Source organism: Rhipicephalus sanguineus, chromosome 3 (genome assembly GCF_013339695.2).
Source record: "Rhipicephalus sanguineus isolate Rsan-2018 chromosome 3, BIME_Rsan_1.4, whole genome shotgun sequence".
Taxonomy (NCBI): domain Eukaryota; kingdom Metazoa; phylum Arthropoda; class Arachnida; order Ixodida; family Ixodidae; genus Rhipicephalus; species Rhipicephalus sanguineus.
In genome coordinates, this window is record NC_051178.1 from 177,079,499 (window position 1) to 177,103,094 (window position 23,596).

The 23,596-nt window shown below is 43.1% G+C and overlaps 2 protein-coding genes across 2 annotated transcripts in view; one reads left to right on the top strand and one right to left on the bottom strand.

The window, feature by feature from the left end:
- LOC119386126 (galactose-3-O-sulfotransferase 3-like) overlaps positions 1-2,581 on the bottom strand; it is a 5,347-nt gene extending 2,766 nt beyond the window's left edge. The window contains exons 1-2 of the mRNA XM_037653470.1: positions 2,204-2,581; positions 1,045-1,356 (exon numbers count right to left, since the gene is read on the bottom strand). Of these exons, the coding sequence (XP_037509398.1) occupies positions 1,045-1,356; positions 2,204-2,581 (690 nt within the window). The remainder of the gene's footprint in view (positions 1-1,044; positions 1,357-2,203) is intronic.
- A 7,835-nt stretch (positions 2,582-10,416) lies between these two features.
- The window catches only part of LOC119387719 (peroxisomal multifunctional enzyme type 2), a 38,162-nt gene continuing 24,982 nt past the window's right edge, over positions 10,417-23,596 (top strand). The window contains exons 1-15 of the mRNA XM_037655197.2: positions 10,417-10,628; positions 13,137-13,190; positions 14,856-14,963; positions 15,074-15,133; positions 15,271-15,339; positions 15,431-15,515; positions 15,912-15,976; positions 17,184-17,306; positions 19,355-19,471; positions 19,828-19,890; positions 20,009-20,071; positions 21,855-21,989; positions 22,201-22,364; positions 22,655-22,778; positions 23,289-23,531. Of these exons, the coding sequence (XP_037511125.1) occupies positions 10,577-10,628; positions 13,137-13,190; positions 14,856-14,963; positions 15,074-15,133; positions 15,271-15,339; positions 15,431-15,515; positions 15,912-15,976; positions 17,184-17,306; positions 19,355-19,471; positions 19,828-19,890; positions 20,009-20,071; positions 21,855-21,989; positions 22,201-22,364; positions 22,655-22,778; positions 23,289-23,531 (1,525 nt within the window). The 5' untranslated portion in view covers positions 10,417-10,576. The remainder of the gene's footprint in view (positions 10,629-13,136; positions 13,191-14,855; positions 14,964-15,073; positions 15,134-15,270; positions 15,340-15,430; positions 15,516-15,911; positions 15,977-17,183; positions 17,307-19,354; positions 19,472-19,827; positions 19,891-20,008; positions 20,072-21,854; positions 21,990-22,200; positions 22,365-22,654; positions 22,779-23,288; positions 23,532-23,596) is intronic.

A 23,596-nucleotide genomic window follows, 5' to 3' on the forward strand; every position in this document is an offset into this window, starting at 1 on the left:
GGGAAAGGGACGTGAGGGTGAGGAGGATGGGAAGCAGGAGGGGAGAGGGTACAGCATAGTCATGTATAGTGTAGTATATTGAAGGGGTGGAAAGGGAATGAGGATGGGGAGGCGAGAAAGGAGGAGTGGAAAGGGTAAAGCGTAGCATAGCCTTGTGTAATAAGTATAACAAGGGGGCGGGAACGGGAACTGATGATGAGAAGGAAAAAGAGGAGAGGAAAAGGAGGGGAAGGGTAAAGCATAGCATAGCCACGTATAGTATAGTATAGCAAGGAGTGGGAAAGGAAAGTCAAGGTGAGTAGCAATCATGTGAGGGCGAGGAAGAGGGAAGTGATGAGGGAGGGTATAGCATAGGTTAGCGGAGGCAAGTGGAGGAGGGCGGTGAGTTAGAGGTTGCAGACATGCTAGGGAAGGCCACCTGCTCCTCCGATTCCTCAGTCTTCGCGCCACTATGCGTCGTAATACCAGCAACGTAATACTAGACTAGTATGGTAATGCACGGCAGTTTGTTACATCAAATCGATGGACATTATTTGAAAGTGAAATATCCTCGAAAGTTATTCATCGTGAGCACGGCTTCATGCCATCGACCGGTCCAGAAAGCAATACCTTGAGAGGATGAATTTCTCACGGGCCGTATAGCATTCGGCGATGCCACCTACATCATGCATTTGTTGGATAAACCAGCGGAGAGAATCGCTTCAATCGCACGCTAAAAAAAAAAAAAAGAGAGAGCCCTTTGACATTTTTCGTGAGTCTAGCTGACTTGCCACTTATATGACACTCTTTAAAAACACATGTGAAGTGCTCCGTCGTGATCATTATATTCTCGTCGGATAGTCGCGGGACACGAAAGAGAGTTATCGAGACTCTTTACAGAGAGTCAAACGCGTGGAAGTTCAGCACTCACTGAAAAGAGTAACACATACCTTTTTCTCTGAGTGCGGGCTTCCAGCTGTATTTCACAGCAAAATAATAACATCGCGCGCCGAAAGTCTCAGCTTGCAAAATATTTCCTCCACAGTCGAAAAGCACGCCACTGACCTGTCGCGCATTAAGCTTGAACACAATGACGTCATCCAACTCCCAACAAAGCAAGTGACGCAGCAGAACCAGGGACTCGTTCATGCGCTCGGCCACCATAACCAAGTCGAAGACGGCGTCCAACCGCGCGATGAAGTCTCGCACGGCGCTCTCGTTGTGCGCCTGTTCGAGGTCAAAGCCCAGGCCGTAGCTCATCTGGTTCAAGCCATGCTGAGTTCGTTTTGGGCCAGGTAGAATAAGTCTCAACTGCTGGGCTAATGACGAGTTTTCTGTGGCATTCCGCAGATCCTCCAGACTGACCTTAAGTCGGTTCTGTTTTTGCAAAGAAAAATGAAAAGGTTTAATTTTTCTCTCTGCCAATGCAGTGCAAGTATTATCCGACAGAAATAGCATAACGTTCATTAATGTTGGTTTCTGCGCACTTACGACTGTGATATAAGCAATAAGGCGTTCACGTAAGCTTATTATTTAAGGTGCATTGGTAAGACCTGCAGGCGTTCCGTTTCCATCGCTGCGAGGCGCCCTTAATGATGCAGTAGCTTGTATGTCCTACGTTTATAGGTCGCAACTCAGTGGAATGTCATACGTTATCCGCGTGCTGCAGTACATTAGGCATACCCAAATTTGAACGTTATTCTCGTTGACCTTCCTGCGCAAGGTGATCGTCTCGGTTTTAGTGGAAGCCCCGATTCAAGTGCCATGACACGGACAGCACTTCCCCGTCACCTTCTGATACGATTGGCAAACGCGGAAGACGGTGTATGCATGTAGGTCCAAAAGCGATACTGGCAAATCGATATCATCCGTCTCCCAAGTGTACTATGACAATGGAAAGAAACGAGAACAGCGGAAAGCGTGGCTTTCGGCCCAGTGGAACTCCGACATGCCTTGACTGTGGCGAGTCGACTCTGTGCTTTCAGCCGGCGTCACCGTAGCCAGCGCTAGAATCTTGCGCTGGCTGGTGCTATCGCACCGTATTTGCTTATCATCTGCCGGTCATGCCTGGCACACAGAACGCACACGCGGTGCGATAGCGCCAGCCAAAGCACAATGCGCGCAAGTTTGCCTTGTTCGTTATCGACTGATTCCTCGCGGGTATACGTCTGCCCACGAGTAAGATGCTGCACGCGTGTGACCACAACTAGCGTACTGCGCCTACCTCGAGGTCGTAGTAGGAGTACAGTGACTCGAAGAGCGCTGCAGGTTCTCGCACGATGGTCACGAAGACGGGGTCCGACTTCAGTAGGGCCCGCGCCTCGTCCTCCTGGAAACGCGTGTGGTGCACCAGCATGTCGAATGGGGGAGTACCCACCGCCACTGTCCGGCTGAGAAGGGCCAAGTGCCCTAAGTAGACACCCCTCCGTGGTAGCGCGAACGTCAGCTGGTGCCGCTCACCGTAGCGCATAAGCAGGTTCTGCACCGAGGAGCTTGCGCACTTGTGCGTCTTCAGGAAGCATACAGTGTGTCTCGGTGCGGAGCAAGATGGCAGGCTCGCATTGTACGACGGCTGCTTCACCCGCCAGTACCTGTACGACATACATGAAACCTCGGTGATACGAATCTCAGGGGACCACCAAAAGTATTCGTATCATCCGAAATTCGTATCACCAGAAAGCATGGAAAATTAGCATGCTACGAAAGAAAGCTGGCGTACATTTTCATTTATTGTTTTTCAGGGCCGCAGCAACGTCAGGAAGAACCCTCAGTGATTGTTAGTTAAGTTTTTAGATGTCGGCAATCATACCAGCACTCGTAAATATACGGCTCGTACGCGCATATTTAATTAATGAACAAGGTGCGTTGTGACCCGCGACAGCAGTAGCCCCTTCCAAATTTTAGTATGCTTTTTTGCACAACAATGGGGTACTGCAGCGAAAGCAACAAAAGAAGTGCTTTGACGCAATGGATCAAGGCCACAAAATTACAGAACCACGGTCCTGTGTTATGATTCTGTTATCGCGGAGGTGTTGGGGATGCTTTTTTGGGAGATTTATGGCCGTGACCGCACAAGTGCGACCTCAACGGCCGCGCATGTTGACGTTGTGAGGCCTGGCTCTTTCGCCAAGACCGTCCTCGCCTTCTTTCGGTCCTCGTGCACCTTTCATGGGATGTCTGATGTACGAGGCAGGCACGTGTAAACACAGTAACAACGACAGCAGCCCACGTCGACGCGCTAGAAAAAAAAGCCGGCAGATCCCACGCATTGTGGGAATCGATGTAATGCGAAGCAGCCAGCAAAGAGCTGCATACATCGTCTTATATGTCGTTTAGCAAAATGCGTGTCATGGTTTTCATGTGAACTCCTATTATTTATGTTCGTCACACAGTAACGTCGCGCAATACCAACTTCGGGGTAGATCAAGCTAGCGAAACGGCCGCCAGCGCACCGTGAGCGTGGCACGTGTCATGCTGTACATGACATGCGTGTCATGATTGTCATGTTAACTCGTGTTTTTATGTTCGTCACACAGTCACGTCGCGCAATACCATTTTCGGGGTAGATCAAGCTAGCGAAACGGCCGCCAGCGCACCATGAGCGTGGCACGTAAGTCATGCTGTACATGACATGTGTGTCATGATATTCATGTTAACTCGTGTTTTTATGTTCGTCACACAGTCATGACGCGCAATACCATTTTCGGGGTAGATCAAGCTAGCGAAACGACCGCCAGCGCCCCATGAGCGTGGCACGTAAGTCATGCTGTACATGACATGTGTGTCATGATATTCATGTTAACTCGTGTTTTTATGTTCGTCACACAGTCATGACGCGCAATACCAATTTCGGGGTAGATCAAGCTAGCGAAACGACCACCAGCGCCCCATGAGTGTGGCACGTAAGTAGTGCTGTACATGACATGTGTGTCATGATATTCATGTTAACTCGTGTTTTTATGTTCGTCACACAGTCATGACGCGCAATACCAATTTCGGGGTAGATCAAGCTAGCGAAACGACCGCCAGCGCCCCATGAGCGTGGCACGTAAGTCATGCTGTACATGACATGTGTGTCATGATATTCATGTTAACTCGTGTTTTTATGTTCGTCACACAGTCATGACGCGCAATACCAATTTCGGGGTAGATCAAGCTAGCGAAACGACCGCCAGCGCCCCATGAGCGTGGCACGTAAGTCATGCTGTACATGACATGTGTGTCATGATATTCATGTTAACTCGTGTTTTTATGTTCGTCACACAGTCATGACGCGCAATACCATTTTCGGGGTAGATCAAGCTAGCGAAACGGCCGCCAGCGCCCCATGAGCGTGGCACGTAAGTCATGCTGTACATGACATGCGTGTCATGATTTTCGTGTTAACTCGTGTTATTTATGTTCCTCACAAAGTCACGTCGCGCAATACCAATTTCGGGGTAGATCAAGCTAGCGAAACGACCACCAACGCCCCATGAGCGTGGCACGTAAGTCATGCTGTACATGACATGCGTGTTATGATATTCATGTTAACTCGTGTTTTTATGTTCGTCACACAGTCATGACGCGCAATACCAATTTCGGGGTAGATCAAGCTAGCGAAACGACCGCCAGCGCCCTATGAGCGTGGCACGTAAGTCATGCTGTACATGACATGTGTGTCATGATATTCATGTTAACTCGTGTTTTTATGTTCGTCACACAGTCATGACGCGCAATACCAATTTCGGGGTAGATCAAGCTAGCGAAACGACCACCAGCGCCCCATGAGTGTGGCACGTAAGTCATGCTGTACATGACATGCGTGTCATGATTTTCGTGTTAACTCGTGTTATTTATGTTCGTCACACAGTCACGCCGCGCAGTACCAATTTCGGGGTAGATCAAGCTAGCGAAACGACCGCCAGCGCCCCATGAGCGTGGCACGTAAGTCATGCTGTACATGACATGCGTGCCATGATTTTCATGTTATGACTTGTCATTTATGTTCGTCATACAGTCATGTTACACCATACCAACTTTGGTGTACATTCGATTAACCAAGCGACCAGGAGAGCACAAAGTCGTAGGCGGCTAGATAGATAGATAGATAGATAGATAGATAGATAGATACGCTCAAAGTCGCAGAAGTTCGCTAAGAAATGCTTCGCATTTAAAAAAGCATGGCGCTAATGTCCTCTGTAATCTAAACATGAAGGCACATGGAGACACATAAGAGCCTCAAAGATTCGCTCACACAACCTCGGAAGCCGTGACGCGTGTCTGAAGGTTTATTCTGACCGTAAGAAACCTGTTTTTCTTACACCGTGATTCTGACGATTTGGCAGTGCGGCGCGTGCCCACGCTTGCGTTGCCACGCTCGCACGTGCTTGGCGTTTCATGTGTATATAAGCGCACGCGCTTATATACACATGAAATGGGGGAGGGAGAGGAGAGAGTGGGTTACAGTAGTTACAGGTTGTATTTGGCTGCGCCGCGGCTGCAGCGCGGGGGAGGAGGAGGAGAGGTTGAGGAAAGGAAAAGGCGCAACTTCTGCAACCCGAAAGGCCCGAACACACGTACGCGTTGCAGCGCGTCAACGCGCGCCGCGTCAAAAAGTCACGCGTTGACGCGCTGAAATGCGTACGTGTGGTCGGGCCTTAATTGGAAGCATGGCTCAGCGCCTAGCGCGGGGGAGAGGAGAGAAGGCGACCGAACACCTGCGTAAAGGAGGAGAGTGGGAGAGAGAGTAGGCGCATGCGCAGTGGAGCGCGGACGCCACCACGTCCACCACCGCCGGACACAGCCCCGAGCAAAAGCTGTTTCGCGTCTAATAAAGTTATTGTCATGCCATGTTTGCTTTTCTCTAGGGGTGTGCGGATATCAAATTTTTCGAATACGAATCGAATACGAATATCCACCTTCGAATATCGAATCGAATATCGAATATCAAAGGAAAAATGCCTCCACAGTAACAATATTTTATTTAACATGTAGCTATTAAAAAAAACATTAACAGCCTGACTTCCAACACAACATACACTGCTATCTCCAGAACACAATGTCCAGGCTAGCACAATGCACATCACAACACAAGCAAATATCACGGCATAATGAAAGTAATGACTGTTATCATGAAGAAATATGAGTTGCTCCACATGATCAGGCAGTAGGTGCTCCCTTCTAACAGAGACACCCCCCCCCCCCCTGCCACTGAAAAGGCACGCTCGCTTGGAACAGAAGTGTCTGGTATAGGGAGTTACATGGGGCAAAGCTTTGCCAGACTGGGGTATCTGAAGGTGCCTACAGTCCGCCACCAGTCACGTGGGTCACTGTCTTTCTTCAGAAGTGGTCCCGCATAGTGAACGAGTGGTAGTGCGGCACGTTACGGCCGCATAATATTGAAAATGTATGGTTACATGATCGCCAACAGCGCTGCACGTCGGAGATGCACCAGCAATAAATCATACGTATTGGGGCGCTCGTCGCAGGCAGATATCGTGCCTCCGTGTACTTACGATGTTTATCGCTCCTCTCGGCAACGTTTTTAGCGATACGAACGCAGCAGAAATGTGGAACACGAGTTATTTTATGCAGGATAATCGAATCACATATTCGAATTTTTCGAATATTCGAAGTTATCGAATATTCGAAACTTTTCGAATACACGATTTTCGAATCGAATACGAATATTTCGAATGTAATATTCGGCGAATATTCGCACACCCCTAATTTTCTCCATAGAAGGTATTAACAGCGCATACAGGATTAGGAAACGGAACACCTAAGGCAAGCAGATGTAAAGGGGCTGTTTGTCGCTGGGTCATTTCACACCAAATGTCCCAGCCATGTTTACGACCATGTCAAATGTATTTTACAAAAAATGTATTTACTGAATTAGGAACAGTGATTTGCTAGTATATTTAAGACAGAAAAAAAAATTGGTCACGTGGGAGCCTTCTGAATTTTGCGAAATGTCGAGTGTTGTTCGTGAGAAAATTTATTCTGAGAAGATCGTTTCTCGTGTGAATACTAAATTTGGTTTTCATATTAAACAAGGACATTTGTTTAACATGTTCGAAGCTCAATAAAATTCTTGGAATATTTCTGTCAGTACACCACGAAAAAGTTTGTCAAAATGTAAGTTTGCATTTTTGCCCCTGTAATGTTTGTGTAATCAGTACTTAATCTGCGGATGATTTGTTTTGTGCTGAAAATATTTGTCAATCACTTAAGTTTGTAAATCTTACAAAAATTTCACAAATTTGAGAAAAATAGTTATTGTGGTCCACATTGAGACAGTTTACACCATGTGGTTCCCTAATTAAAAATTAGCTTTATAGCTCAATCGAAATCAAATAAGTAGCTCTTATATGCCAAGTTGTATCATTACATTTTCAGTTTTAAGTAAGAAAATCATTTTTGTAGTTAACCACTGAGGCACTTGCGCTTCACGCTATTACATGTCTCTGCATAATAGGTCCGATGGCAGTCATCACTTGCTGAGCTAGTAGACAGTTTTCTGTAGCAAAAGTTATTTGAAAGATGTAATTCTCCCTAGAAATGACTACCACAGATACCTTTGTTCAGCGTGTGTCCACTTAAATTTCTGTATGACTACCCGCAGTGAGCAGAATTCAATGACAGGTAAGATCTGCTGCACACTGTAGCTCTGAACCCCTCGTTTTCTCTGTGCGATCACAGTACCATCCGTCAGCTTGTCACGTTGTACTGGAAAAGACACGCGGTGGTCCACAGCATCACGGCACGCAAGTGCCGCGTGGTGAAACTGCCATATGGAAAAATGACTAATGAAACCGACAGACAATTAATGAAGGAAAGAGTGACATTATTGTGTGGTTTCTTAACTGTGTAATGATTCTCATTTAAATTGAAAGGAATTGAAGTGGACGAAGAACCACCCTTTCCGTCGGTGGGATCCGAACCCACAACCTTCGAACTTCGCGCCCGGAAGCGTGATTCGAAGTTACAGCTACGAAACCACCAAATAATGCCTCATATGCTTTCCTTGGCTGAATTGTCTGTCGGTTTTATTCGTTGTGTATAATGCAGAAAACGAGCCCCTCGGACAATTCTCCGTCATTTGGACAATTGCCTCAGTGACAAACTGCAAAAAAATATTTTTCTTGCTTAAAACAAAAAAGAAATATACAACTTGCCATATTAGAAGAACTACTTATTTGCTTTCGATTGAGCTATAACGCTAATTTTAATTAGGAAACCTCGTGGTGTAAACTGCATCTCAATGTAGACCAAAGTGAAGATTTTCTCAAATTTGTGAGTTTTTTGTGTGATTTACAAACTTCAGTGGTCGAAAAATATTTTCAGCACAAAATATATTTTCTGTAGAGTAAGTATTGAATACTCAGACATTCAGACATGCAGCTCAGTACTACAGGGCTAGAAATATAAACCTATAGCACATTTTGGCAAAATGTTTGGCGGAGTATATGACAGAACAATTCCAATAATTTTATTGAGATTAAAACTTGTTAAACAAACATCCTCGCTTAATAATTAAACCGCATTTTGTATTGGCACGAGAAACGATGTTCTCAAAATAAATTTTCTGACGAGCAACATTCGGAAGACATATTTTTTTTCAAAATTCAGAAGGCTTCCACGTGACCAAAAAAAATTTTCCCGTCCGAAGTATTCTAGGAAATCACTGCTTCCAACGTAGCAAATAAGCACATTTTTTTAAATACGATTACGATGGTCGCCAAAATGGCTGGTGCATTTGATGTGCCCTGTCCCGTTTTGTAATTGTGTATGCGCTGCTAATACCTTCTAAGTGGATCCTTACCAACCCGCCCAAGCTTCAACTCTCCCTATATGTCTTGTCAATCTCATGCATGCTACCTTCTGATAGATAGATAGATAGATAGATAGATAGATAGATAGATAGATAGATAGATAGATAGATAGATAGATAGTAGATAGATAGATAGATAGATAGATAGATAGATAGATAGATAGATAGATAGATAGATAGATAGATAGCTAGATAGATAGATAGATAGATAGATAGATAGATAGAAGATAGATAGATAGATAGATAGATAGAGATAGATAGATAGATAGATAGATAGATAGATAGCTAGATAGATATCATACTCTGTCTATGCAGCTTTGTAATTAATGTATACAGTGATTATTGACTTCCTCCAAGCAAACAGACCATACTATGTTACACTGTGCGCATATATGTGTGTTTTCCCGCAGACGCCAATAACTGATCGACTCCCTATTTATATAATTAAGCACAATTAATAAATTTATTACTTTATCACAGGTGTGACAACTCGAACTATGCCTATCTTAATAAGCATACCAGCAGAGACAATTAAGCACCAGTTGCCGAGATTATCGGGCCCAAAATGTCACAAAATGCATTGGCGCTCCGCTTTGCTTTGTCGCGCACTGCGCCCGAAAACCCTAAAGCGTGATCGGTGTGTCGCCACTGCTGTCTAGAAATCTAGTTTTCTTCTTCACCGATAATCGCCTCGTTTTATGAGTAATGATTATGAACAAACTTTGATTTAGCATATGGCTGTTTCCGTCTTATGATGGGAGGCCTTGGTAGTCTAGCAAGCCATTAAAAAAAATAGAATTGTGCTTTTGTAGTAAAGTATCGCCGAAGCAAACGGAATTGTGCTTTAAAAAAGGAAAAAAAAAAGACATTCCCCGGTTGAGAGCGAAATATACAAGCCATTTCTTATTTTTTTTTACAGCAAATATTTCATCCCGTTATTCAAACAATTAATATAGTCGAACCACAAATCGTGCGGCCCTCCCGTCCTGGCTCTTTTTCTCCTTTTCTTTTCTTTTTCCTTTTTTTTAGCAGAACGATTCACTTTTTTTTTCTCACTCGGTTACAGCGCAACACACACGAGGACAGTAGAAGGAAAACGGACAACACGACGCTGACTCGCAACTGATATTTTATTGAAAAAGTGATTGATTGATCATCTCATTTTTTTTTACTACGCTTCCTTGATGCATCTCTTGTTCTGCGCATGTCAAGTTGAATGCACTTAGTACATATATGTTTCGCTTTTTCAATAAAATATCAGTTGTGAGTCGGCTCCGTGTTGTCCGTTTTCCTTCTACTGTCCTCGTGTGTGTTGCGCTGTAACCGAGTGAAAAAAATGAATCCCAACCAACTGGCCCAACGTGCCGTTTTGCTGGAACGATTCACTGAAATGCTTTTGCAGCACCAGAACCAATCTGTATACCCACGGCAGTACGTGCGCAACGTTGCACGGAAACCGTAATGATCTTAAATTTTACGCAAGTTAATGCTGCTCCGTCGACCTGTGTTGAAACTCAGTTCAAAACCTAACTTTAAATGACGCGCCAAATATTACGTCATGGGAGTGTGTCACGTGCCCTTGTTATCAGGGAGTCGACTAGGTACTTCTAGGGTCTCTAGGTACTCGTGCACCAGCCATTCAAGCACCAGCCTTGTTTTTACTTGCGTCTGCTTGCACCGAGGAAGCAGCCGAGGCCGCGTACCTTGCCGGAGTGAGACAGGTTCTCTTTCGGCACTCGACCGAGACCTGTCACTTCCTTGTGCACCTCGCTCTACGTCGTCATGGCGCTCAAGTTTGATGGCAAAGTCGTGGTCGTCACGGGCGCCGGCGGAGGTGAGCTGTCGAGAAGTTCGTCTGATCTTTCGCGAGCTCCAGCACCCGATTTGACCAGCTGATTCCAATCAAAACAAGTGATAGCCAGCGTCAGGAGCCATGGCCTTCGCAAGAGTTTCCTCGTATCTCGATCGGGCGCATAAATTGCCTCGCAGGGTCGCATTGATGCGGTTTAGCTGCGCAGATTCTGTGTTTAGACTGACGACATGGAAGAAATTATAAAATTGTGTCTTCAGACTTTCGTAGTTCCTTTCCCCGTTTGTCGCCGGTAGCAGTTCCAGCGTTGACCCGCCGTGTTTTTATAAGACAAACATACAAAAAGAGCGTGACATCCTTGCTTGCTTCTTGCTCTGGCAGCGTTTGTTACTTTGAGGAAGTGTCGATGGAAAGAGGAATTTCTTGTCTGTAAGGTGGTTTGAGCAACTGCGAAAGAATGCGCACGTAATGCTACGAGGCTCGAGAGAGCGTGGCCTGGGGGGCATTGTCCTGTTTAATGGTGACCTAGAGTACGCTCCGGAGAGCAGCGGACTTCTATTCGTGTCGCTTCTTCGCTTGACCCGAAGTGCATCACCGAAACGAACTCGTCGATTGTGCCGCACCGCGGAACGCCTCATTTACTTTCAAGGCCGAATGTCATAACAGTAGCGTAATATGATTCACTTTTGTTTCGCAATAGATGCGTAATTATAAATCGATTCTTTAATTACGTAAATTTGGTCACGAGACGTAGTGTTATTGAATTCAGTTTATAGAGAATAATTTGCGTGCGAGTAAATTCTCCTTCAGCATTTGTTCTTGTGTACGAAAAGGACGAAATACCTCTTTTTCCTCTTAGATGTATAAGGCCAGACAGTCTGCACTTTTCCTTTAGGGACAGCTAACGCTTGTTTGCACAGCAAACATCGCTTCTTTCTTGGAACCTCTGGCACTTAAATGTGTGCCTTCAGGACGTCTTCAGGAGTATTAAATAAACACACGTACCTTGTGCGTTCTTTCAAAGCAGCCATTCATTTGGCATAGTGACTTCCTCTTTCAGCACTTTTTAAACCTTGAGCTGGCCTTTTCATGGATGTGTATGTTGCACTCTTTTGTATTGCAAAATTCGTGCCTGCTCATCGTACACATCCCTATGATTCACGGTTGGCTGTAATGTGTGGGGATTATGTACTGTATGTGCCAAATTCATTCTAGTGTTTCCAGAAATTACCCAGTAACGATGTGTCTTTAATGCAGATCCTCGCTTCTTTTGTGATGCTGTCTCACTTTCCTTACAAGCAGAAACATTAATTTAGGTCTTTATGAAGTTTCGAACATTATGTGAAAACACTAGTGTTTAGTGAGAAAATTAAGTACGGCCATGCTGAATATAGTAACTCACAAAATTTGTACAATTTTAATGAAATACTGTGATTAATAAATACTCAACAGCATCCTAGCTGTGTTTGTAGCAAAAGTGCATGAGAGGCTAACACATTGCTAATTTAGTCTTTGATATAACACTTGCATAGACAGTGTTGCCAGTTAGCTGCAGTTCTGCCAGCATTTCATGTCGGGAAGGCCAGAATACCAGCCATGACAATTACAGTACATATTGGTGAGCTAGTAACATCACATGGTTAAACGCGACAATAAAGTCTTAAAGAAGAAAGATAGCACAAAAACACAGAATATGGGGAAGATAAGACGCACAAATACAGCGTCGTGTCTTCTTCATGTTCCTTCATTTTGTGCTGCTTACGTTTCAATTACACACATTTTGCTTGCACTACATCTATCATTAGTCATTTCTATTTTGTACCTTTAAGCATGAGGTATCAACATTCTAAGATTGCATTTTTTGCTTCTGCATTCTGGAATGTATGGGATTTTCTTCAGTTTGCTTTATTTTAAGCAAGGACAGAAAATAAACAGCTTGTACTTCTAAATCATGCACGCCTGTAATTCCTCATGAACAGAGCATTCTTAGTGCCTTGTGTTATTTTGATTACTTGCTTTGAGGACCTAAATGATTTTTGTGACCAACCTTGATTTATGTCCCTTTGATGAACATTTACAGGCTGTGCTAGTAATGTTGCACCATCATTACAGTATTATATTTCGGAATGCTGAAATATGTACTTCTGTTGTAGCTCACTGTGTCGTGATGTACAGTGGCTGTCTCTGTTTCACTTCCTTATATATTAAGAAACTAAATATCATTTAGTGGAAGAATGATTTGCCACCGGAAGTCTGGAAAAAGGAAGGGTAGATTGTTTAAAATGAGCTTCAGGTATAACAAAATCAAAATATGACTAAGCATCTGCGTAGCCCTGCACTCAAATTTAAGGTCGCATCTATTTGTAAATGCATTGTTTAACTCAGACATAACCACTGTTTGCGCTCTACAATTCGGGTAATCTCATAGCTGGTCCTTAAGACGGCAGATAACAGAGGCAGGAGTATTGTTCCAAAATCTGTATTTTGTGGTGATTAACAGTTTTCCCTGCTCGCGGACGTTCTTGTTTGCAGGTCTGGGCCGAGAATATGCAGTCCTGTTTGCTGAGAGAGGAGCGTCTGTCGTTGGTGAGTCCTTTCCCACCTTCCTTGAACATTTACGGGCATGTCCTTGGTTGCCCTCCGTGCGAGGCAGCACCTCTCTTTGTCTCTTGTTTTCTAACGCCGTGCTTTGCATCACCCGTGGATGTCTTAAGGAGGAACCAGCTAGAACAAAAGAATTGTTACTTTCCCTTTGCTCTGGTGCAATTGTCTCAAAGGAAGCACACTTTTTCTTCCTTTGCCGACTCAGTCTCTCCTTTTCATTCTTCTTTCCTCTCTGTTGTTTCTTTTTTTTTCCACTACAGTAATCCCGAAACTAACAGCCATTTGTTTAAGGCCAACTCATGCATGGAGTTTGCTTTAAGGCTCAGAATGTTGAGAACAAAGCTTTTCCCTGTCAGTGGGCTAAATTAGCTACACTGACACCAAGCAAAGTTGAAGTATAGTAGGTAAAAGTACTTCTTGACTCTAGTGAACCATCACTGTTTTTCTGCAGCACATAATGCCAGCTGAAGGGAGTCTGCATTACGTGTGACCCAAACCACATCACAATTAGAAAAAAAAAAAGAAATTCGGTTGCCACACAAGTAATAATAATAGTATGAGATGTCGTTTATAGTATACTATGAACAGTGGGCCCTGCTTCCACAGTGCATCGTTCATGTTCATGCGTGTTTTGTTGAAATTAGTGCTTTCATTTAAAGTATTACGAATTCAAGTGCCGTAAATTAAAAAAGACATCAGTTTTCGTAGACCATTACCTTACTCTTTAATTGCTTGCCATATTCTACAGCAGGTGGAGGCTACACACATACTTTTTGCACTTCACCCATACCAAGATCCGAAATCTTAGCCGACACATAATGTGTGCACATGTTTTGCATATTACATCGTTACAAGAACTTCCTGGAGAGTCTACATTTCCTTCACATTTTTTGTCTTAGTTTTACGGCTTTAAATTATACAGTGTCACAGGTGCCTCCAGTAAACTGTTTTTCCGTTTTATTGTCTTGACTTCATTGCCGTGAATGTGAAATATCTAGCTCAACAATGCATAGCTTTCTTTAAGTATAACTCTTTGCCAGCATTGTATTACACCACATATCCAGGAGGTCCTTAGTTGTCAGTCCTTTTGTCTCTCATATTCACTTTTTGTACTTTAGTGCCATAATACTGTAGGATTGTATAGCTGCCATGACTAGTTTTCGTGTCCATAGTACACAGCCATACATTCCGCCACAGCCTATCAATACTATATGGCATGTGTTACATTCCATCATGGAAACAACATGAATGAAAAAGAGGCAAGATAAGAAGGAGCTAGCGAACTGTCAATGCAATACATATAATGTGAAAAAAATTGCAACACAGACATTTGTCATAAATCACTAAATGATTTTTTTTTATTGCAGTCATGTAAGTTTTGCAGCTACTTTTATGTTGGTGTACCTCAGCTCTCAGTCAGATAGCAGTAAATAATAAACAGGGTTTATTTTGGTCATCTGCTATTTAATTTTATTTGCTTCCTTTATGTTTGGCTGTTTCTCGGCTGTTATTAGGCAAAAGTGGGTGCCAAGCTGCATAGATTGTATTTAGTTTGCCTGATAATGCACTTTTGTTAAGTTCTGTAGCTCCTCGTAAATACTTTATGAGGCATACATGTGAAAATGTTTGTTTCTTTTACTTTTGCAGTTAATGACTTGGGAGGATCTCGTAGTGGCGAAGGAAAGTCCAGCTCTGCTGCTGACAAAGTTGTTGAAGAGATTAAAGCAAAAGGAGGCCGGGCTGTAGCTGACTATAGTAAGCTCCTGCCTATCTTTTTTTACCAAAACTAAAAAAAAAATGAAAGGAGGGGAGAACATCTTGCATATGTTATTATTTATTCTTTTTTTTCCCTCTCTCCTTTATAGATTCTGTTGAAGAGGGTGAGAAGATCATCAAGACGGCTATCGACAACTTCGGTCGTGTCGGTGAGTCCCATCATTCTATTTTGTGTTGTCTGCCAATTTCTGTCCATTGCCAGCAGCCTTTTAAGTTTGTTGACATTTCCTTTTTTGGAAGGTTAAAGCTGTGTGATCGTATGCTGAATTGTGATCTTTCCATTCAGATATCCTCATTAACAATGCTGGCATTTTACGGGACAAGGCCTTTGTCAACATGACTCCTGATGAATTTGGTGAGCTACACGTCATATTGATCATATTTGCTTACTTTTGTTACCTTTGTTTCCTATAAGTTATGTAATTATAACATGTCGTGGTTTGCAGACCTGATTCACCGTGTGCACTTGAGGGGTTCCTTCCTTGTCACGAAGGCGGCATGGCCATACTTCAGGAAGCAAGGCTATGGAAAGTAATTGCACTTTCACTTCTTATGTGCTCTCTAGAGCTGGTATAAAAATACTGCACTGAAACTTTACTTTTACCGTGCTTCGAAGCATACATGCCCTTAAGTACTGTTCAGTCTTTACTATATAAGCATGCAGAATGACAATGCATGCAACCCGGTGCATGCTGCAGATGTGTGCAAGAATGATGTACCGACTTGTTTTACACAGAAGCATTAAACATGAGAGCTGGTCGTAATGCAGTATGCGCATTGTTCCATCATGCCTCTAGATTTTCGTTTCATTGTTTATTTCTTACCAGTGCATTTTTGTGCCTTTCTTCTGCTGTCTTGAGGCAACACTTGTGAACTCATTGCCTGAGTAAATATTGGTACATATTTATCCTTGAAACACATTTTTAGGGTTATCATGACAGCTTCAGGAGCCGGAATCTATGGAAATTTTGGCCAGGCAAACTACGGTTCTGGTAAGCTTATGTTTAACCCCTGTTGGCAAAAATTTGTGATGAAGCGGCCTTTGAAAACTGATAGGCTGTAGCACCCATACGTTTGTAGAGAAGATACCTGCTGTTTTTTGCTACTATCTGAAGGTCATGCTGAGAGGTCATTACTAAGGAGACAGATGTTTCACAGGCTGCGATGTCAGTCAAAAAATGTACCCAGTGTTTGACAAGGACATTTAGGAACACCTGTAATCAGCGTATTCGGCAGACGTTATAGCGCTAATGTAATGTGCATAACACTGTATGTATATAGCACACGCTGTTCAGTTCAGTTTAATGTCTTAAAGATCCCTTGGGGGAGTATTACATGTGGGGTGGTTACATGATGAATAATGACAAATAAAAAAAATGTTCTTTATATGACACAATAAATTTGTTATTATAAGATGTTGTTAGTACAGTACTGTAAGCATTATTATACATAGTTTCTAGATGTCCTGTCAGTTGTTTCAAAAATAAAGATGTGCAGGTTGTGGCAACAATTTCCTCGGGAAAGCTGTTCTAGTTTATGGCAGTTCAAAAAAATAATAAACATGAAAAAGTAGTGGTTCGAGCATTAGTGTGCAGATGTGTGTGTAGATGCGTCGGACTGTGTCCTGCCTGGCGTTTTTAAGGTAAAATATGTATTTAGTAGATGGTATTACCTGCACCAAATTGGAAGCACTGCAATGTTGTGTTGCAGTGTAAGAGTAACTTTGCCTTGATATAATTTTTTATATCGCTTCTGTTTTCTATTTGCGTTGTCATTATCATTTTTCTCAGGCCTCAAAGCAGCAAACTCATTAAAAAGCCATATAATACATGTACTAATTTCAGATAGGTTAAGTGCCATTCCTTTTATGCTGTACTTCTTATGAGAAAAATTGCCAAAGTCTTTCCCTCTTTGTCTGAAAGAGAGTTTGCTTTCTGTTGCTTGCAGGGCATGCCTTTCCCCCTAACTTTTGAATGTCAGAAGTGGGCAGTGGGCAGAAGTGGGATACTTCAACTACACAGCAAACTAAGGGAGACGACTACTCTTTTAGAATTTTCTCAGCACTTCGTCGGCAAAGTTAAAAATTGCTGTTAAAGGCTGGACTTTTCTTGCTGTCAGGGTAATAGAGCCATAAATGTGTGAGGCTTTGTGTGTGTTCTGAATACATTCGTTGTTTTCTGTTTCTCTTCACTCTTCAAGCTAAGCTTGCCTTGCTTGGACTGAGCAACACCCTGGCCATTGAAGGAAAGAAGTACAACATTTCGTGCAACACCATTGTGCCGCTTGCTGGGTCCCGCCTCACCGAAGACATCTTCCCACCAGGTGAGCGTGTTTTAATTACCCATCATGCACCCTGCTAAATCCATTGCTGTGGCCCATAGCTAACTATCACAGTTAACAGCCAACACACAGAAAAGAAGATTGCATATGTCAAAAGCTGATGTCTTTAATTGTAGTGAAGGACACACGAGCAAACAGAAACGTGATGTGCAATAAACAAACTGCTTGGATAAATCTTAAGAGGGGCCAATGTGAATGTAAAAGCAAGGTTTTCTTCTTTACGTGTTTATGATTGCCATGTTAATTAACAACCTTTTCCTTTATGAAAGATATTTACTTATTCCCTGTATGCTTCAAGGAAGTATTTGGCCTGTTAAATTGGGAAGGATTAGGGGAAGGTATCAGTGGGAGGGGAGCTGCATCTCTTGAGCCTACAATTCTGCAGATAAGTTATCCTGTTAAGCGATGATTAAGATGACTTGCAATAAATGGTTGTGTGCCCCAGCTGGCAAAGTGTAAGAGTATATCTGAGTACTAACATGAAGAATACTACAGTGATGTTAAGTAACCTTGGAAGAGAACGAGATTTAGTGATCGGCAGCTGGGGGGGGACCTCTAGAATCAGTGCATGGGTACACTTCTCCAATACTCACGAGGGACCCTGTTCACGAGAAACTTACAGAAGGATAAAAATGGCTCACAAGCCATACAATAATCCTTACTATGCCATGACAAGCAGCTTATCATTTTTCTTGAACAATAAAGGGTATAATCGTTGTATATTCTGCCAGTAGTGCTAACATATAGGGCAGAAACTTGCAGATTAACAAAGAATCTTGAGAATGAGAATTTGATGACCATGCAAATAGCAGTGATACTGAAAAAGATAGGTATGACACTGAGAGACAGGAAGACAACAGAGTGTATTAAAGAGCAAACAAGAGTAGCCAATATCCTAGTCGACATCAAGACGAAATGGAGGTGGGCAGGACATATTGCCATGCATGTTTATTGCTTTGTTTTGATGTATTCAGGTTTCACCCACAAAGACTGTTAGCAGCACTCAACGCAGACCGTGCCACAATGTTTGAGAAGCTTCGCGATGGTTTGAGATCATTGTGTTAAGATTACGCGCAGGACGCAAATAGTTGGGTTTATTCGAGAGCTTACACGAGCACCCAGCGATAACGCTGGAAGGTTCAGTGACTGATGTATAAAAGACGACGCATTTCACCGATGATCAGATTACTCGACAGCCAATGACTGTTCTCGCTGCTATCAGTGCACAGCTTTTATCACTTGTATTTTGGGTTTCCCTTTTCCGAACACAAGTTCGCCCAAATAAAGAGTTCCGTATTTCCCAGTCTTGCTGCAGCCTTCTTCACCGTCACATTCTTGTGGCAATATAATGCATAGATCTGATAACTGGTAGTCTATTAGAGTTATGGAATGGACAACAGAAGAAAAGGAAACACTGTAGCGAAGTGCAGAGAATTAGGTGATCATAAAGTAGTGGTCACCTTGCTCAAGACAGGAGTAATTGTCATGCAGTGGACATAAACTGGGCAATGATTGTTGATAATGATAATGCTGTGCTAATTAGAGTTCTTTTCTGTGTGTGTGTCCTTTGCCTTGACAAATGCTGTCTGTTTGTCAGTGAGCCATGTGTTGCCTTTTCATTACAAGATTAGCTTTGCGCAAATGAGCTAAGCTCATTTCGCTTACGGAACATTTTGGAATGCATTTGGTGCAAGTATTACTTTAAAACATTTTTCTGTCCTTTATTCCTTGCTTGGCAAACATTTGTTTCATTTCGTTTGGGAAAGTATTTTAGATTGTAGCAGTACATGCTAATGTGTGTAATTGTTGGTTCATCTGCAAGATGTACCTGAAAAGACTCATTGAGCTTCTTTCTTTCTTTCTTTTTTTAAACAAGGATGTAAAGTGGCTCTTGTGTCAATCCTTGTACAGTCTGCACTGCTTACACGCTCTGTACCTTTGACATCAACTGATTAGTACCATCAGTGTGCAGTTCTTCACTGCTACTACAAGCATTCACTGTACTTCTTTTTTTTTTTTTTCTTGTTCAGAGGTTTTTGAAAAGCTCAAGCCATCTTTTGTGAGCCCAGTTGTTGTTTGGCTGTGCCATGACACCTGCCCCGAAACTGGTGGTGTGTTTGAAGCAGCTGGCGGCTACGTGGGGAAATGTGAGTCTGCTTGTGTACAGTTTCTGCAGAGTGTTCAGTTTTTTTTCCCCATGAGCCGTGAAGTTCCCAAAGCAGGACTGTTGAAAAGAGGATGCTGTGATCCCTGGTCAAATATACAAAACACAAAAAATATGAAATTAGGTGTGACTTGTGCTCTCTCTCTTCTAAATGGTTTCCTTTACAACTAGTACTTTCGCTGAAGAGTTCTCTTAACAAACGTACATCTAAATTGGACAGGAATGGAAAGCCATATGTATATTACTGAGCTTTAATTTTTTTTAACTCTGTGATGATGGTTTGGCGATTGTTCGTGCTAGTTATTTACTCTTCTTTTTTTACTTTTTACCTTCTTTCAGATCAGTGGTACAGATCAGGTGGAAAAGCCTTCATCGGTGACGATTTAATCACACCGGAAAAAGGTAGAGTTCTTAGAGGAACAGGCATTGAACAATAGCTCGAAATGGAATTTTCCTGATGCTGAATTGTTGGCTTGGCTGGGAAACGATAACTTCTTAACCCACATTTGTTTTCCTCTAGTTCGTGACAGCTGGTCGCAGATTACTGACATGTCAACTGCACAGCCAATGGCTTCCATCCATGGTATGTACTTTGTATCCAGAACACTTTCTACCTGGCTTTTCTTTTTTGGTGCATGGTGTTAGTAATTCCTGTATGAATGTGAAGAAAACACACTGCAGTCAAACCTCATAAAAACAAAGTCCATCTGGCATGAAAACAGATTCGTTATATATCCGATAATTCGTTATAAACTGTGATGAACGAGACACAGAGACAACACCCGTTCGCCGGGCAAGCTGTCCTATTCTCTACTTCATCTTCCTCTACCTCCTGCATGCTACCTGTGTGCCCGAAGCCCAGTATCGTTCTTGGTCATTACATCTTGCATTCGTTATATATCCGATAATTCGTTATAAACATGTATTCATAACACTGTTCTGTGGTACTGTTCCTCATTCACTTGATTATAACTGATAATTGTTATGTCCATATTCATTATACAGTAGAACCCCGCTGATACGTTTTTGAAGGGACCGTAGGAAATAAACGTAAGAGACGGGAAACGTAAGAGCCGAAAAACAGGAAAAACGGCAAAATATTTGGTGGTACAGAATTTTATTTCAATTCTTACGAGCAGCACGAAAATTGGCGCGCTCAGCCGCGATCTAGTCGATGGATAGAAACGCGGAGCTTAGGACGGCCTCATCCACATAAATGTAATCAACGTATGTGATTTTTTTAACACCAACAGCTGTAGGCATGAAAGAACTAAGCACACGCAATCACGACCGGCGCGGCGAGTCCGACCGCGAACCGCACGCACGACCGTGCGAGCTCCAACCAGCTCGAACTCCTCCCGCTCTCCGACAAATAACGATGATGATGAGTCTACGCCGACGCGATGGCAGAAGTGAATGCCAATCTCGAAGGCCTTGCTTTCGCAAGCAATTACGTCATACACGCCATGTTTGTGCAATACAAATCTCAAAGCCTATGCTTTTGTCAATAGTAAATGCCAATCTCGAAGGCCTTGCTTTCGCGGGCAGTTACGTCATAGACGCCATCTTTGTAATTTGAATCTCGAAGGCTATGCTTTTGTTTGCATCAATTGAAAGATTCTGTTGCTTGCGCCTCTCATGCGGCTAATATTACGGTCAAACGAGGCCAAGCTGCGTGAAAATGCACCATGGCGGCTCTCTTTGGTAGTCACTCGGTCGGCTCCGAGCGCACTTCGCGACGTATCATACGGGAACGGTCCGACAGTTACGACGTAATAGCGGGGTTCCCAATACATTTTATCCTATGGGAGCTATGCCGGGACCGGTGGAAAACGACGTAACAGCCGGGAAAACGCAGCAGTGAGGAACGTAACAGCGGGGTTCTACTGTATCGAGGTTATGGTGCTCTGTCACAGTTATAATTTTCATGGCATCGCTTTGCAGTACACGTCTTGCACCTGCTTGGCATTAAGTTTCACCTTTAGACAGATTCACCAATCTTAATGAAATAGTGCCGATATATTTAGTTGTTTACATACAGAAACAATGCAACTTCACCACCAGTACAGGGTTTTTCAGGCTTCGGTAGGAAGCAGATTGGATGTGCAGACTCATTGGATGGGTCATTGTTGCATAAACTCATTTTTGTGGTGCGCACCACTCAGAAAATGCCATATTTAATAGCTCATTGATTGGGCATCCGATCTAGCATCATGGAACAAAAATTAAAGATGCATGTAGACTTTGCTTTGCTTATTAATATATAAAGTATTGTTTCTTCTTTTTAACTTCTTTCTAACTGCAATGTAACTGAAAGTTACATTGCATGTAATGCATATTCTTGACATCTAGACTTTTGATTCCAGACCAGACCAAGTCTCTGATTGAAGTCCTGTCTGGCCAGGCACCGTCACGCCCCGTCGCATCCACAGCACCACCTGTTGATGACCCCACGGTGTTTGTCTACAACCCTGACACAGTCATCTTGTATGCACTCGCAGGTAAAAAGAAGCACTTTGTTCTGAACTTCTGGCCCCAAGGCATATGCTCAACACTGTAATCTTTGTTTCTATGCCAATAAAGTTTGTGGCAGCATATTTTGATGTCAACCATCTGAGCAGTAGTGCTTGGATTTGGTTGTGTGAAGTAGAATTAATCCTTATGTACCGTCGCCTTCTTAAGTATAATTGTTTTTCTCTTTCATCTATATAGTTGGGCTGTCGACGCAAGAAAAAGATCACCTGAAGTTTCTTTATGAGGGAGCTGAGGATTTCTCCGTTCTGCCGTCGTTTGGTGTGATTCCTGCCATGCCAGCAGTATTTGGCTCTGTTGCGCAGCATGAAGAGACTAGGAAGCTCAACATTGATCCTACAAAGGTAACACTTGGCGTGCACTTTGTGACGCTGTTTCTTAAGGAAGTATCTTGCTTCAATGAATCTTGTTTTCTGCCAGTTTCCTTACTTGGTCATTCTGTTAGCTTTATGTGTTCTGTGCACGTTTTTATTTAGTATCCATATTGCAGAAAAACAGGAAGAACTGCTCATGTGACCTGCGTGTTTAACAAGTGCACATTTTAGGTGGGACAGCGAAATTGGGCCCAGTTAGTCTATTACAACTCTGATATTCGAAAATTTCAAGTGTATGTCTGCATATTTGTTCTACGTAGATGCTCCACGGGGAGCAGTACCTCGAGCTGCTTCGTCCAATTGCACCATCTGGTGTTTTGAAGACTGAGGTCCGGGTTGTCGATGTCCTTGACAAAGGTTCTGGTGCTGTGGTAATTGCAGATGGTAAGCCTGCTTTGATTTTCTATGCATTTTGCTTGTGTAAGCAAAGGTGGGCTAATCCTAAGGGGTGATTGAAGTTACCCTCCGACGTATGCTTCGTTCATATAAAATCGTATTCTGCATAAAATCACATTTTACGTAAATTTAGTGTTGTGACACTGGTCGTCAGGTGAGTCTGTCAAGCTTATGTTTATCAACCAAAAAATTCTAACCTGAAATTCTAACCTGAAAAATTCTAACTTGAAGTTAATTCCTTCAGTGGCCAACTTCAGGAATTTTAGCTAGCACTATATTTCTTGTACATATATGGAAAGCTTTTCTCTCGCAGAGCCCTGAACATTTCTCTTCTACATTAAACTTATAATCAAGAGAGATCTGAACTTGCTATATTAAGCCTATGCACCCAGTTTTATGTAAAGATTTTTTTTGTCTTTTCAATTTTCTTTTATGTTGTGTACCTATTTGTTGCTTTGACCTCAGTACACATGCCAGATTTCTGATTTTACCATGCAGCGGACACTTTTGACCAGCACGGTGAGCGTGTCATCCACTCCCAGTGGTCAACGTTCTTTGTTGGGAGTGGAAACTTTGGTGGCAAGAGAACTACGGACAAAGCAAGGCCCTTGGCCACCATTCCGAATCGCAAACCCGATGCTGTCATTGAGGAGAAAACGTCTATCAATCAAGCGGCGCTCTATCGCCTTTGTGGTGACAAGAACCCCCTGCACATCGATCCCATGTTCTCAGCTGCTGGAGGTAAGCCATGCCTGCCATTCCGGCCACGGCGGCCACATCTTCAATGGAGGCGAAAATGCTAGAGG